Genomic DNA, 15,597 nt, shown 5'->3' with positions numbered 1-15,597 from the left:
GTCATCACTTGGTGCTCATGCCAGTGGCACTAAACCAAACGCACAGAATCTTTATGTTTCATCTGAGAGCTTTCTGCCAACTTTCATTCTGAAACAAGATGATGGTGAAGATAGCATTACTCGACCAATGGTACAATAAAGCTCATTATTTGCCCTGCAATATCCACAATAAAGTACGATCTGAGTCCTCGTGGTAGACACCGCTAGCAATGTTCTGTTGTCTGCTGAGCAGCTAATGAGATGACATCCTTTTAGATGCCTAAAATCCCTGTGCATGTCTCCAACAGACGGTTTATCCTATTATATAAATCTATCTACTGGCAGGACTCCTTCTCCAACCTCCCATAAACCCCCAGAAGCAGGGATTCTATCTGTTGTCTCTTCCTATTTGGTATAGTGCTTAGAACACTGGGGGTACACAGTCAACGCTTCCTGAACCAAATTATTAAAGCTAATTCTTCTCTAAAAGGGAACCAATACAATTAGCACACTTATTACAAAAAGAAACTGACTAGTTCAAAGTTTTAATTCTCCAGAACCCAAACTGCATTTTTTTATTTGCCTTTTCTTTCCTCCTTTCCTTCCTTTCTTTTTTGTGCTGCCATGCAGGGATGGTGGAGATGTCAAACCCAGGCAAGTCCTCTACTACTGGACTACTCATCTATTCATTTTTTCCTTTTATTTAGTGTGGGAGACAGAAGTAGGAAGGAGGTGTCAGTCTTGCTATGTAGTCCAGGCTGGCCTTGAATCTGTGAGCCGCTTGAGAGCTGAAGTATAAGCATGTGTCACATTTTCCTTAATGACCTGGGCATGGTGGTGAACACCTGTAATCCCAGCACTTGAAAATGGAGACAGGAAGACTAGGAATTAGGAGTGTCAGGGCAGCCTCAACTACAGAGAATCTGTGAGGCCAGCCTGGGCTATGTGGGAAAAAAAGCAAAAGCAAAGAGAGAGGAATGAATAATAGCGTAATCCCATCTAAGGTTGAATATTTCTATTTTTGAAGGTTTATTTTTATTTTATGTGTACAAATGTTTTTCCTGCTTGTATGTCTGTGCACCATGTGTATGCAGTGCCACAGGGGCCAGAAAAAGATGTCAGTGAAGTTATAGAGGGTTGTGAGGCACAGCGTAGATGCTGCGAATCAAACCTGGGTCCTCTGGAAGAGCAGCCCAGTGCTCTTAATCACTGAGCTGTCTCTCCAGCTACCATGTTTCTAATGACGTGCCATACTTGGAAGCAGGATCAGGCTTTCCTGTCATTATTATTCCCTACCCAATAGAAGATGCGGATCTTGGTTCTTTCCCACGTCTTTTCCTCTTCCTCATTTCTTAAACAATAACAGACTTCAGGCTAGCTTATGCCAATGTCTTACAATGATTTTTAAAAGAGTTGGCATTAAAAAAAATTAAAAATCAATGAAAAAAGAAACTGAGAAGGAAAAAAAGAAAACATTTTCATTGGGCCCTAATGAAAGCAAAAGGTCATATGAAATGAGAGACATTCATTGCTTCAAAATTCAACATTCTAAACTCCTTCCGTGTCTCACCATCAGAATATCCTCAGCACTAGTAGTAAGCTGGTGGATAACTTGGAACATCTGGAAGCATCTACAAATGAACAAAATGTTTTAATACACTTTAGTCAACAAAAACTTGTTACTCGCTGGGCGGTGGTGGCGCACGCCTTTAATCCCAGCACTTGGGAGGCAGAGACAGGCGGATCTCAGTGAGTTCGAGACCAACCTGGTCTACAAGAGCTAGTTCCAGGACAGGCTCCAAAACCACAGAGAAACCCTGTCTCAAAAAACCAAAAAAAAAAAAAAAAACAAAAAAAAAAACTTGTTACTCAAGAAAAACTCCCTAAGTGGAATTAATTAGTAAATTTTAGGTTAATAGTAAGTATTTAGATTTACAAAGAACCACAGGATAATCTTTTCAAAAGCTGCAATAATCTAGAAAGTCAACTTAATGGCTAAAAATAAGATATGATCTATTTATATTTTAAAGTATGAAATAATTCCATTCTCTAATCCTCTAGCAAAAGCAAATAGAGAAAAATCCACATTCCATTATTTTCAAATCTAAGAAGCAACTCAATATAGTATAATTTTTTGTTTGTATTTTGTTTTCAAGACAGGGATTCTCTGTAGCTTTGGAACTTATCCTGGAACTTGCTCTGTAGACCAGCTGGCCTTGAATTCACAGAAATCCACCTGCCTCTGCCTCCTGAGTGCTGGGATTAAAGTAATGCACCACCATCACCTAGTATCAATATAGTATAATTTCACAAACATAAATTATTACAAATACTATCAGTAGGGGCTGGAGAGATGGCTCAGCAGTTAAGAGCATTGCCTATTCTTCCAAAGGTCCTGAGTTCAATTCCCAGCAACCATCTGGTGGCTCACAACCATCTATAATGAGATTTGGTGCCCTCTTCTGGCTTGCAGGCTTATGTGCAGGCAGAACACTATTAAAAAAAAAACAAATACTATCAGTAGTCTGACAGTTGGGAAAATGTTGTATGTTAGGTTATATTTTCCATGCCAGATGTCTTTTTATTTTTTTATTTTAGGTTTTTCAAGACAGGGTTTCTCTATGTAACAGCCCTGGCTGTTTTGGAACTTGCTCTGTAGACAAACAGGCTGACCTTGAACTCACAGAGGTCCACCTGCCTCTGCCCCCTGAATGCTGGGATTAAAGGCATGCGCCATCACTGCCCAGCCAGATATCTATTTATTTAAGTATTAAAATCTGATTCTTATCTATTTCAATCTCAAAATACTGACAGACAAAGAAATTCCTACAATCTCCCCAAACTTACTCTTCTAAAGTTCTTTTCTTTCCCTTGTCAATCATGGTCATGTGATCATGAACTTTAAGATGTGGCTTCCTGGCTATCAGTTTCTTCATGGTACTGGAACTAATGGAGCCATTCAAGTGGGCATGAAGCTCCTAAAACAAGAGAATGCAATCAGTAAAAATGTACCAAGGATCCACTAGGTTCCTGGTCCCACACCACGTGCTGGTTGTTTGCAGTTTGCACCAGACAAACTACTTGATTTAGCTATACCCTTTCTACAAATTCTACCCACAAAACTTGCTTTTCTTTTGTGTAAAACAACGTAAGAGTCATTGTGCAACAGAATCTGCTGTTAATTCTTACCACTTTTGGCAATTCCACGTAAAAATCTGTCTTCCGTGGACACTGCTGCCCTTCTGCCTCCATCCTTCTAGGCGGAGGCAAAGATTTCATGCACTCTGACTCTGGCTTGGACGATACAACATAATCAAGTCAGCACTTCGGAGGTCCTGGCCTTTCTTTGATGGCTTTACTTACACGTACTTCAGTAAGACTTGCTTGTGTGTAGCTTTGAGTTGAATTTCACCTGTATTCACAAATGCAAATAATTTCAGATGTTAACACAGAAAGAAACACCACTCCTATTTCCTTTCACAGACCGCCCCTCCCCTGCCCCACTACACACACACACACACACACACACACACACACACACACGGCTAATCTTAGGTGTTTCTACAGTGGGGAAATGACTAGTAAAGCTATGAACAAAATATAAGAAAATGTATTAAAACTCCAGGTTAGTCAAAGGTCAGGGTGTCACTTTAACTTCGTGTTTACTGGGTAATGTCAGGTTAACACACACATGTAGCACTTACGTATTTGCTTCCATAAGGAAACACTATTTCACAACCATGCTGCACCAACACTTTCCTTAAATGGGCTGGGACTGACCTGGCTGTATTTGACCCCAGACTGTATTTGGCTCTAGATGGAGGCTTGAACTCACTGTCTCCTGTCCTCTGGGTGGACTAGAGGCCTCCAGTAATAGATCTTGCACTCCCTGAGTCATTCTGTCACAGAAACTGCTCCCCTGAGACCCTAATGAGCTCCTGAGAACCAGAACTCGACAATTTTTCATCAGCTGGACTCAAACACTCCTCCTCATAGCTGCTACACACCACTACTCTGAATCAACCATTCTAAGATCATCCTCATCTCCTTTCCTAATCCAGCCAGGCACAAAAATCAATAAATGATAACGTTTCTACACCTCTGGGAATGCATTCTTACTGGTAACTCCTAAGCATCCAATGCAAGAACTTCATTTTAAATCCCAACCTGAGTTGTTCTCTCTCTCTCTCTCTCTCTCTCTTTCTCTCTCTCTCTCTCTTTCTCTCTCTCTCTTAAAGATTTATTTATTCATTATGTATGTGTTCTGTCTGCTTGAATGCCTGCACACCAGAAGAGGGCACCAGATCCCACTATAGAGGCTTGTGAGTCACCCTGTGGTTGCTGGGAATTGAACCCAGGACCTCTGGAAAACCATCCAGTGCTCTTAACCTCTGAGTCATCTGTCCAGTCCCCCTGAGTTACTCTCTTTAAAAAGGGGGATGGAGGGGCTGGAGAGATGGCTCAGTGGTTAAGAGCATTGCCTGTTCTTCCAAAGGTCCTGAGTTCAATTCCCAGCAACCACATGGTGGCTCACAACCATCTGTAATGAGGTCTTCTGGCCTGCAGACACACACACAGACAGAATATTGTATACATAATAAATAAATAAAATATTAAAAAAAATTTAAAAAAATAAAAAATAAAAAAATAAAAAAAAAATAAAAAGGGGGATGGAGGACTCAACATGCCACCAGGAATAATTACATCTTTCACAGCTATTTTCAGCAGACATCCTCAACACTACAGAAGAATCACAGAATTATGGAAGTGGAGGAGAGTGCCATTTTATAGCTGAAGAGAGGGTGAATACTTTATTCACTATAGGCCTGGCATAGAGCTCTGAATACATGACAGCCAATAGAATGTATGTGTGCAGGGGACTAAATTACCGGGTAATTATCTGTTTGTCTGTTTGTTCAAATCAGCTTCCATCAGACGGTAATTATCTGTAAAGGTCTCTTTCTTCACTTCCATCTGGCCTAATTTAAGATTTAAATGACTTTTCCCTTGCAACGAAAACATTCAATAAAGGAGAAACTGTTACTTCTTTGGGTGGGAGGGCTCAAAACAGGGTTTCTCTGCTGTCCTAGAACTTGCTCTGTAGACCAGGCTGACCTCGAACTCACAGAGATCCGCCTGCCTCTGCCTCCTGAATGCTGGGATTACAGGCGTGCGCCACCACTTCCCGGAAAGAAATTATGACTTTCGCGCAAGGAACAATCTATTCTTGCCTGCTAAAGATCCGCGGTGCCGGTCCTTTGCAGGAAGTCGGGTCGTCAGCCCCCGATTCGATTAAAAATGTTCTCAAATACGAAGACCTACAGGACTTTTTCCCTTCACGCCGAAATGTCTGTAGAAAAGTGGTGACGAGCTCCCCCCACTCTAGCTGTCATCTGAGCAAAGGGCGCTTTCGCGGGAAAACATAATTCGGAAAAAAAAAAAAATCAAATGGTCTCTCGCGGTTTTTGGCAAAGCGCGCTCTGCTCGGAAGTGACGCACACCGCACCCGGAAGCGAACGACACCAGCGCTGTGAGTGTTTCGCGTGGAGGACTGCGGAGCGTCTTCGGGTCATGGGTCCGCAAAGCCGCGGGCGCCGGGCGGGAACCGTGCAGAGCACCAACGACAGCAGCGCCCTCAGCAAGCGGTCGCTGGCCGCACACGGATACGTGCGCGACGCCTTCGCGGCGCTGCTGGTCCCGGGACCTGTGCGGCGCACGCCGCTAATCCACCGCGGCTATTACGTGCGCGCGCGCGCCGTGCGTCACTGCGTGCGCGCCTTCCTCCAGCGCACTGGCGCGCTCCCGGCCCCGACCCGGGCGCAGGTTCTGTCTTTGGGTGCAGGCTCCGACTCGCTGTACTTTCGCCTGAAGGCTGCGGGCCTCCTGGCCCGGACTGCCGTTTGGGAGGTGGACTTCCCGGACGTGTCTCGGAGCAAGGCGGAGAGGATCAGGGAGATCCCGGAGCTGTGCTCTCTGACCGGCCCTTTCCAGCTCGGGGACTCGTCCTCCGCTCTGTGCTTCGAGAGCTCGGACTACCGCATCCTGGGCGCGGACCTGCGTGAGCTCCCGAAGTTAGGCGAGGCCCTGGACTGCGCGGGCCTAGACGCCACCGCACCCACGCTGCTCCTGGCCGAGGCGGTGCTCACCTACCTGGAGCCCGCTGATGCCGCGGCCCTCATTGCCTGGGCCGCCCAGCGTTTCCCCGACGCCCTTTTCGTAATCTATGAGCAGATGAAGCCGCGAGACGCCTTTGGGCAAATCATGCTGCAGCACTTTCGGCGACTGCATTCTCCCCTTCACGGCCTGGAGCTCTTTCCCGACGTGGAGGCCCAGGTACGGCGCTTCCTTCAAGCTGGCTGGACTGCCTGCAGCGCCCTGGACCTGAACGAGTTCTACCGCCGCCTTCTCCCCGCAGACGAGCGTCGGCGGATCGAGACGCTCGAACCCTTTGATGAGTTTGAGGAGTGGCATCTGAAGTGTGCCCACTATTTCATCCTGGCAGCATCAAGGGGAGACACGCTATCGGGAACTCCGGTGTTGCCACCCCCAGAGACATCTTTTTGGGTAGATCCTGCTTTGCCTTCAGGTTTTCTTTCTGCCAGAGCAGTCACTAATGACCAGCACTCCAGCCTGAAGAGATATGGCCACGCCTCTGTCCTCTTGAGCCCTGGCATTATTTTTAGTGCAGGAGGCTTTGGAGAAGAAGAGGGGCGACACTGCCGAGTGAGCACGTTTCACTTGCTCTGGAGATCCCGTGACTCGGAATGGAAAAGCAGCCAAATAAGTACTTTGGGGACTGGAGGCCAGTGGGATGGACGCCTTTATCACACCATGACAAGGCTTTCAGATACTCAGGTTCTGGTTCTTGGAGGGAGACTGTCCCCAGTTACTCCAGCTTCCGGGGCTCTCCAACTTGAATTATACAGAAGCGAGGCTGATTGCCCCGAGAGTCAGACTGTAACAGTAACAGAGGCTGCCATGGAAGAAGGTCCCGTGTTGTCTTGTTGGCGGCATTCAACAACGGAAGTATACTACCAGAATCAAAGATACTTATTTGTGTATGGTGGCCGAAGTGTGGTGGAACCTGTACTAAGTGACTGTCGTTTCCTACATGTAGAGACAATGGCTTGGGTCCCAATCCCAGTAGAAGGGGCAGCCCCTGAGGGTCGGCATTCCCATAGTGCCTGCGGTTGGCAAGGAGGAGCGCTTATCGCCGGAGGCCTTGGGGCTTCTGAAGAACCTTTGAGCTCTCTACTGTTTCTTAGACCAAAGTCCTCTGGATTCCTCTGGGAATCAATAGATGTCCAGCCCCCCATTACCCCAAGATACTCTCACACGGCTCATGTATTTCATGGGAAGCTGCTTCTGGTTGGAGGGGTCTGGATTCATTCCTCCTCCGTTCCTGGAGTGACTGTTATCGACTTGACTTCAGGGTCGAGCTCTGAGTATCAGCTCGACACGACATCTGTGCCCTGGCCGGTCATGCTGCACAGCCACAGCAGTGTCCTCCTCCCCGAAGAGCAGCAGATCCTGCTGACGGGAGGGGGAGGGAACTGCTTTTCCTTCGGCACTTACTTCAATCCCCACCCAGTGGCATTAGATCTTTCTTCCTTAAGTACAGGCCAATAAAGACCGACTCTTGATAGGTTCAGGACCCAAGAATGAATATGATTGTAAATATTGCCACACACCCCAACACACACCTTTCTTACCACACTATTGAATGTGAAAACAAGCGTTAAATACCAACAATAAGATGGTATGGAAATCAAACACTTAAAAGGAGTGTCCATGCATCCTAGGGGTCTCAGCATCATGTGCCCAGTTTATTGGGTTTCTACCGATTTTCAAATCTTAGCCACTTCCAACAACAACAACCCTTAGCCTAAGTAAGAAGTTTCCCAAACCGGGTCTGGGGCCTAGATTATATTTTGGAGGAAGTTTCACACAGATCCTTGGTAAGAATACAAGATTGAATATGGATCAGGAGTACAGTATTGACCTGCTGCTTTGTGTGTAAAATCGGAGACGAGCACTGTAGTTTAAAGACTTAGCTTGAACACAAGACTGGCTTTAACATTGAAAAGTACAACTTTAAAATCGTTCTTTTCATCACTTTATTTTGCTAATATTTTGCAAGTGCTAATAAACCGGACATTTAATTCCTTAGTCAGTTTTGTACCCGGTATAATGAATGTCCCAGATCTTCCTCCGCCTCTCACTGCCAGCCATCACTGATCTGAGCCTGCAAGCAGCTTAGATTGACAGCTGGCACCAGCCAGCTCTTTTCTAGTTTCTGGTTGAGGGGGAGCAGGAAGTGAGCCCCAGTAGTTGCAGCTCTTCCTCTGCCAGCCTGCTCGTTGACGCGGTGGTGCTTTCTGTCGCCGCAGTCATAGTTGCCGTCACGTCACCTGCACAGGAGGGCAGACACTGATGCTGCATTGCTTCAGGTTACAGGAATTGTGCCTTTTCCTTAACCTCTTCAGACCTAGGAGCTGTGCCGGCTCCTTGTCAGAGCTGAGCTGCCTTACCCAGTGTAGTATACTCGTTACTTTCCTTCCTTTTGCAGTGAAGAAACACCATGAGCAAGGCAGCTTGCAGAAGGAAGGTTTACTTGGGTTTTTGGTTCCGGAGATAAGCGTCCATCCCGGTGTGGTGTCTGGATGCAGGGATGCTGAGAAAGCACATCCTTCATCAGCACAGAGCACAACCTGCAAATAGGGAGCAGCCCTAAGGCCTCAGACAGTCCCCGCTGCCACCTCACCCATCCCACCCCACGCCGTATTTCCTTTAGCAAAGACGCACCTCATAAACACCCCAAGTAGCAGCACCATCTGGGGACCAAGTGTTCAAATTCATTAGTCTGTTGTCATTCAGACCACCACAAGTAGCAATTAGCAACTTGTGACAATCTAAAGCCATTAACTATCGGGGCTGTAGTATACCTTATGATCTGCAGTCTTTAAACTCCCTTCAGTTATGTCTTAAATGATGGGTAAGTCTGTTTCTATTAGAGAAAACTAATGACATTTCTTAAAGTTTTAGACTTAATCTGTCATGTATGTAACATGAGGTAGTGTCTTTCTAGAACTGTTAGACTAGTGCCATCCTGGATATGGTAGTGTCTTGAGAGTCTGTAAGTGTCCAACTTAGTCTTAACTTCTTAGTGAACTCTGGGACATGGAGTCGCTTTTCTCCAAATGTGTTTGGTTGACTTTGCACATAAAAGGGATGTGAAGGGTAGTTATTGTAAAACTGAGCACGGTTGTAATTTAACATGAGACTTTCTAATGGAAAAGACTCTGGAAAAGTCTTTGGTTATGGCCAGGCACGAGCCTTGGAATACGGGGCTGCATCTGGCAAGGCTCTCAGAGGGCCAAGTGCTGGATGATTGACAGCAGCGTGATTGGTGCGCTAAGTTTACCACGGCCTACCTCCAGCTTTCGGGAGCAAGTTAAAGGAGAATGTTATGAAATTAGTGTCCTCAGCTGTGTAGGAGATAGTTCCAGAACCCCAGCTATAAACCCACTTCATTCGGCTGGTGTGTCATCATCAATCACTATAATCTCATTACTAGGGGTATAAACAGGTACGGGGAGATCAAGAGGATGCTGGTGTGTGCCAGAACCGAAGCAGTGCAGCGGAGCCTAGTCTCCTGAACACTGCCAGGCAGCTCATTATGAGTAATTGGGCTTGGGCTCGTTCCCTCAAGGGAACCAACCTGTGTTTTCTGGAAGTAATTATAAGATTTGGAATGCCTTCTTCCGACGTCAACCCTTTTTTTTTCCCAACATGCTTAGCTAAATTATTTATCTCCTAAACTCTTTGTAATTAGAGCACTTGGTAATTTTGCCAGAGCATTTGCTCCATGACTGCAGAGCAGGCATCTGCTACAGTGCCTGGGTATTTCTTTGGTGATCTTTTTTCAGACCCCGAAGTCCTCATTTGTTATCTGTGCATTTTGTGGTCACAAACCCAACCCCCAGCACCTCCAGCACCTCCAGAGCTTACTCTCAAGCTCATTCCATGAGGAAACCCCAATTGTAAACAATCTCTCCTTGTATATTTTCTCCTTGTATATTTGTGGAGATTTGATGGATCTGAGTACTAGTTTCTAGGGTGGATTCCTAATCACAGGCATTATCCAGTAATGTCCAGTTTGACATCAAGGCTACAGCAAGCTTGGTGGGTGTGATGGTACATGCCTGTAATCCAGGCAGTTGGGAGACTGAGACGGGTGGATTGTGACAAGTTCTAGACAAGGCAGTTGTACACTGAAACCCCAGTCTCAAAACAGACAAACAACAAGTATAAACCTTAGCGTTTACACAACTGCTTCTCTGGGGGAGATGTAAACAATGTTTTCACCCTCCTCCTAAGGTTCCAATGATAAGTCAAAGTATAAGCCCAGAGTCCACCCTGGTGAAACCAATGAGTTTGTGGGGCTTACTTACAGAGCACAGGTGACCCCAAAGCAGCCACCCAAGGAAATCATCGCCTCACTTTCCAGTTAGAGACAGTCTCTTTTCTGTTCGCTGCTGGGTATGTCAGGCTAGCAAGTCATGAACCTCTGGGGAGTCTTCTGCCTTCGCCTCCCATCCTATCTGGGACTCTGGGACTAGAGCTGTGCATTCCCAGGCCAGGGAGGGTTTTTATCTACTTTGCCCTCTGCACATCTCCCCAAGCCTCAGCCCCAAATCTTTTACAGTCAGCTTCCTTAGCCTGCATCAGGGCTAGACTTCCTGATGTCACTCCTAGCTTTATTTGTTTGTCTGTTTGTGTATGGTGTGTGTGTGTGTGTGTGTGTGTGTGTGTGTGTGTGCCCAGATATGGGAGTGCAATAATGTGGGGGCCAGAGAACGACTTGCAACAATCGGTTTTCTCCTACTATATGGGTTCCAAGGGCAGAATAGGTCATCAGGCTTGGCAACAAATGCCTTTACCTGCACCTACCACTCCTAGCTTTATGAAGTGGGTCCAATTTCCAGCAGATTCCAGATTCCAGCTGATCCTCAGCCTCCTTTGCTTGACAATGGTCCATGGTTACCCCATGTCCTTTAGAGATTGAATGAGTTAAGTTGGCCACAAACTGATCTGAAACCAGGAACATGCAATTAAAGATGCCCGTGAGCACACGCAGGAGCTTCCCAGAATGCTGTGGTGCTTCACTGGGCATGACCTGGTATGTAACTCTCAACATAAGTTTAATAGAAGAAAGACTTGTCCTTATTTCTATGTGTCAAGTCGTTTGCTAGCTAACCGGAAGGTTAAAGCTATGAACTAAGATGTAATGGGAATGATTTTGAGATATTACACAACCCTCTGCCGCTCTTGTTTCTTGGTTTATTCACGTCTTTAGGCTTCCATCAGAGCCCTAATCTTGGGTTTATATCTACCACCTCAGAGAAAGTTAGCCAAGATGACCCTTCTTGTTTATTAATAAATTAGAGACTTAGTTTATAATAAGAAAGAAATGAGTCAACTCCTTTCTTCCCTCCCTCAAATACCCAATTAAAAAAGTAAAGTCCATCTGGGCAATGGTGGTGCTTCACCTTTGATCCCAGCACTCAGGAGACAGAGGCAGGTGGATCTCTATGAGTTTGAGGCCAGCTTGGTTTACGGAGAGAGTTCCAGGACAACCAAGACTACACAAAGAAACCCTGTCTCGAAAAACCAAAAAAAAAAAAAAAAGGTAGAGTCTATAACCCAATTTATAAAATTTACATTTACAAATACAGCTTTTTTGTTATTAGAGCGTAGTCCAATAATTGTGCTAAATTTTTTAAAAAGATTTGTTTATTTATTTATTATGTATACAACATTCTGCCTCTATGTATGCCCATACACCAGAAGAGGGCGCCAGATCTCATTACAGATGGTTGTGAGCCACCACGTGGTTGCTGGGAATTGAACTCAGGACCTTTGAAAGAGAAAAAAAAAAAAATTGACCTCTCTTAATCACTGAGCCATCTCTCCAGCTCTGTGCTAAATTTTAATCACATGAATAGTTATGTGGTTTAGTTAAGCTAAAATCAGTAATGAATTAGTAGTAAATTGTAATGTTTAAAGCAGAGATTATATCTGGGCATGATATATAGGGTTCTACATGCTATAACCCTAAACTGAGGCAGAAGAATTGTAAATTTGAGATCAATCTGGGAAACTGTGCAGACTTCATTTTAAAACAAAACAATAACAAAAAAGACTCTTGGGCTGGGCATGTAGATCAGTTGGTAGATTGCTTGCCTAGCATGTACAAAGCCTGGATCCTATTTTCAGCACCACGTAAGACCCAGGCATGGTGGTACGCATCTGTGATTCCGGCAACGTAGGCAGTGAAGGTAGAGGCAGATCAGAACTTAGAAGTCAAGCTCTGCCACAGAGTGAATTTGGTCGTTATATTTCTTATTTTCAGGTGGTAATTTTCCCACATTTCATTTTAAGAGAGTGTGCATGTGTATGTATATATGTTTGTGTGGTGCGTGCGTGCATGTGTATGTGTGTGTGTACAAGTTTGTACATAAGACACAACACATATGTAGAACTGAGGGGACAACTTGTGGGAGTCAGTTCTTTGTTTTAATTGTGTGGGTCCTGGAGATGCCTTGGGGGCAAGCACATTTATTCAACCGAGTCTCCTGGAGGCCCTGTTCATTTAGATTGTAATTCTCCTCTTTCTTGGAGAAATGGCTCTCTTTTGTGGTTGTTAGGTTTTCGTTTGTTTGTTTAGGCTCCTTTAGGAACCTAAAGCAGGAAGATAGAGAGTTCAGCCCCAGCTTGGACTAGGCTGTGTGATCCCTGGTATTCACATGGTAGAGGCAGGGAACCCACTCCCACAGACAGTTGGCCTCCACTTGTGAACTGTGCGTCCATGCCTATTCATGGGCGAGGGATTAAATACAGCTACACTGGGCAGAAGAGAAGGGAATTACAAACTTGAGCAGCATGGATGAGCTGGAGTCACTGACAGCCTCATCCAAGCTGGTTTGTGCAGCTTGAAGATCTAACTGAAAAGAACTGAAAACCTCACACTGAGAGCTGAGACCGTGGTAGATGGCTCAGTGGATAAAGTGCTTGCCTTGCAAGCACTGAGGTCTGAGTTCGAGCTCCAGAAGTCACATCTAAGAAGCTGGTATAGAAGTGTGCCCTTGTCATCCCGGTACTGGGTACGGAGGTGTGCCCTTGTCATTCCAGCACTGGGGAGGGGCAGGTCTTTGGGGTCCACTGGCCAGACAGTCTGGCCTACTTGGCAAGTTCCAGGCTGGTGAGAAACCTTGCCTCAAAAAACAAAAATGTGGTTGACACCGAGGTTGTTCTTTTAGCACCCCTCACCATCCCCACACACACATGAGAAACAGAGATTGCTGCTGATGGAAAGTTAGAAAAGAGACAGTATAAGAGAAAATGACCTTGTAGAAGTGAATTTAGCTTGGGATATTCTGAATACATCAATATAGCATATATAATTTCCAAGAGCTGGGATAGACCTTAATGGGACATGGGAGCTTTGGAAGTCAGTGCACAGGAGACAGTAAAATTAATCTTCATTTTTTTTTGAAAGACACATTATTTTTGTTAGCTCAAGTTCTCTATTGTGTCATAAGAAAAATCATAGCACACTTTCTCTCTATGATGTCAGTGATCTACCAGATGACCAGGGGATTCAGGAGTCTAAAGCAGAGCATATGCTGTCAGCTTTCGGGTGAAGGGGCCCTTTGTGAGGCTCCTCTCTTTCTAGAAGCTAAAACTGAGGCCTGTGGTTGCTCAGCAGACACCTCTGCTCTTATTCCTCATCTCAAATATAGGGTCAGCAATGCGCAGCTCTGTCTCTTCACTGCCACAAAGTAAACGAGGTGTTTGCTGAGAGGGTCACTGGTAGGAACTGCCTCAGGACAGAGGATGGACCCCCTAGCAACGGGATGGGGCAATGATAGAAAATACAGGCCTGAGGAGCAGCCTCTGGAGGCCTCGCCAGGGGCTCCTTCTGCAAAAATAAGGAGGGGAGAGCAAAGCCAGGGCAGTGTAAGTCTAAAAAAGATTTATTTCTTCTATGGAGTTGAGTCATCCAGCCTTGACATGAGTATGTGCCTTGTCTAATTGTAACTTGTTATGCCATGTTGGGTTGATGTCCCTAGGAGGATTGCTCTTTTCTGAAGGGAAGCGGAGAAATTAATCTGGGGGAAAAGGGAGTAGGGGTAGGGGTGGGGGAGGCTGGAAGGAGAGGAGGGAGGGGAAACTTTAATCAGTATGTAATATATGAGAGAATAAAACATAAATGAATTAAAAGTTTTTGATGGAGGAAGGTCATTGGTTAAATAAAAAGAAACTGCTTGGCCCTCATTGGTTAGAAGATAGGTGGGAGGAGTAAACAGAACAGAATGCTGGGAGGAAGAGGAAGTGAGCTCAGACTCCACAGCTCTCCTCTCGGGAGCAGACGCCTCAGAGAGATGCCATGCTCTGCTCTCCCGGGCAGACGCACGCAATGAAGCTCCGACCCAGGATGGACATAGGCTAGAATCTTCCCGGTAAGCGCACCAAGGGGCGCTACACAGATGATTAGAAATGGGCTAAATTAATATGTGAGAATTAGCCTAGAAGAGGCTAGATAGAAATGGGCCAAGCAGTGATTAAATGAATACAGTTTGTGTGTTGTTATTTCGGGCATAAGCTAGCCAGGCAGCCGGGGTGCTGGGGACGCAGCCCCGCCGCCCATATTACTACAAGTTTTCTTATTTATGTGCATGTGTGTCTCTGAGTGCATGCATGTGTGCAGGTTCCCAGAGACTAGAAGAAGGTATCAGATCCTCTGGAGCTGGGTATCACTGGCAGCTGTGAATGCCCTGATATGGGTGCTGGGCACTGAACTTGGGTCCTCTGCAAGAGCAGGAAGCACTCTGAATCTCTGAGCAGCCATTTCACTAGTCCAACGCATGATTTTTAGTCATAATTACTTGTGCTTATTGTCTCTGGACCTAGAAGTTGTCCAAGTGCTTTTGTGTGGCATTTCCTGTAAACCTCACAACACTTTAAAGAGGCACTGTGACCATATCCTCTTTTAAAAAGAGGAAAGTGCCAAGTGGTAGTTGCACACGCTTTTAATCCCAGCATTGGGAGGTAGAGGTAAGTCGATCTCTGAGCTCAAGGCCAGCCTGGTCTATGAAGTGAGTTCCAGGACATCCAGAGCTGTTACACAGAGAAATCCTGTCTGAACAAACAGCAGGAGCAGGTGCTAAGGTTTACACAGAAGGTCATTTGTGAACACAGGTCAATTACAAAGACAGGATTCGAATTCAGGATTGAGAATGCTGCCATCATCCAATAGCAAGACAGCCCTGTGGAGCAGGCTTTCTTTGGGCCATCAACCAACTTCCAAGTCATGACATGGAGACCTATTATCAATTATGAATGCTCAGCCTTATTTTATGCTTGTCCCACTAGCTCTTTTTTTTTTGTTGTTGTTTTTGTTTTTGTTTTTCGAGACAGGGTTTCTCCATAGCTTTTGGTTCCTGTCCCGGAACTAGCTCTTGTAGACCAGGCTGGCCTCGAACTCCCAGAGATCCGCCTGCCTCTGACTCCTGAGTGCTGGGATTACAGGCGTGCACCACCACCGCCCGGCTC

The 15,597-nt window shown here is 45.7% G+C and overlaps 2 protein-coding genes across 10 annotated transcripts in view; one reads left to right on the top strand and one right to left on the bottom strand.

Annotated features, from left to right (window-relative positions):
- The window catches only part of Adal (adenosine deaminase like), a 32,475-nt gene extending 27,531 nt beyond the window's left edge, over positions 1-4,944 (bottom strand). For 6 of the 9 annotated variants that reach the window (XR_005976674.1, XR_005976673.1, XM_041678980.1 and 3 more), the window contains exons 1-4: positions 4,869-4,944; positions 3,169-3,391; positions 2,827-2,957; positions 1,550-1,610 (exon numbers count right to left, since the gene is read on the bottom strand). Coding sequence is in view for 5 of the 9 variants with exons in the window: in XM_041678980.1 (XP_041534914.1) it covers positions 1,550-1,610; positions 2,827-2,957; positions 3,169-3,258 (282 nt within the window). In the remaining 4 variants the exon portion in view is untranslated. The remainder of the gene's footprint in view (positions 1-1,549; positions 1,611-2,826; positions 2,958-3,168; positions 3,392-4,868) is intronic. The other 3 variants (XM_041678986.1, XM_041678984.1, XM_041678982.1) reach the window with 2 other exon arrangements.
- A 557-nt stretch (positions 4,945-5,501) lies between these two features.
- On the top strand, positions 5,502-8,444 carry Lcmt2 (leucine carboxyl methyltransferase 2). The gene has a single exon (XM_041678975.1). It carries the CDS (start codon positions 5,551-5,553, stop codon positions 7,606-7,608), a length of 2,058 nt encoding a protein of 685 aa, XP_041534909.1. The 5' UTR covers positions 5,502-5,550; the 3' UTR covers positions 7,609-8,444.
- The last annotated feature ends 7,153 nt before the right edge of the window (positions 8,445-15,597 follow it).

This window comes from Microtus oregoni, unplaced genomic scaffold (assembly GCF_018167655.1).
Source record: "Microtus oregoni isolate MIOR12 unplaced genomic scaffold, Mior012 000031F_ref0000149, whole genome shotgun sequence".
Taxonomy (NCBI): domain Eukaryota; kingdom Metazoa; phylum Chordata; class Mammalia; order Rodentia; family Cricetidae; genus Microtus; species Microtus oregoni.
The sequence above is the reverse complement of the archived record's forward strand: the minus strand, read 5'-3'. Positions and strand labels throughout refer to the sequence as shown.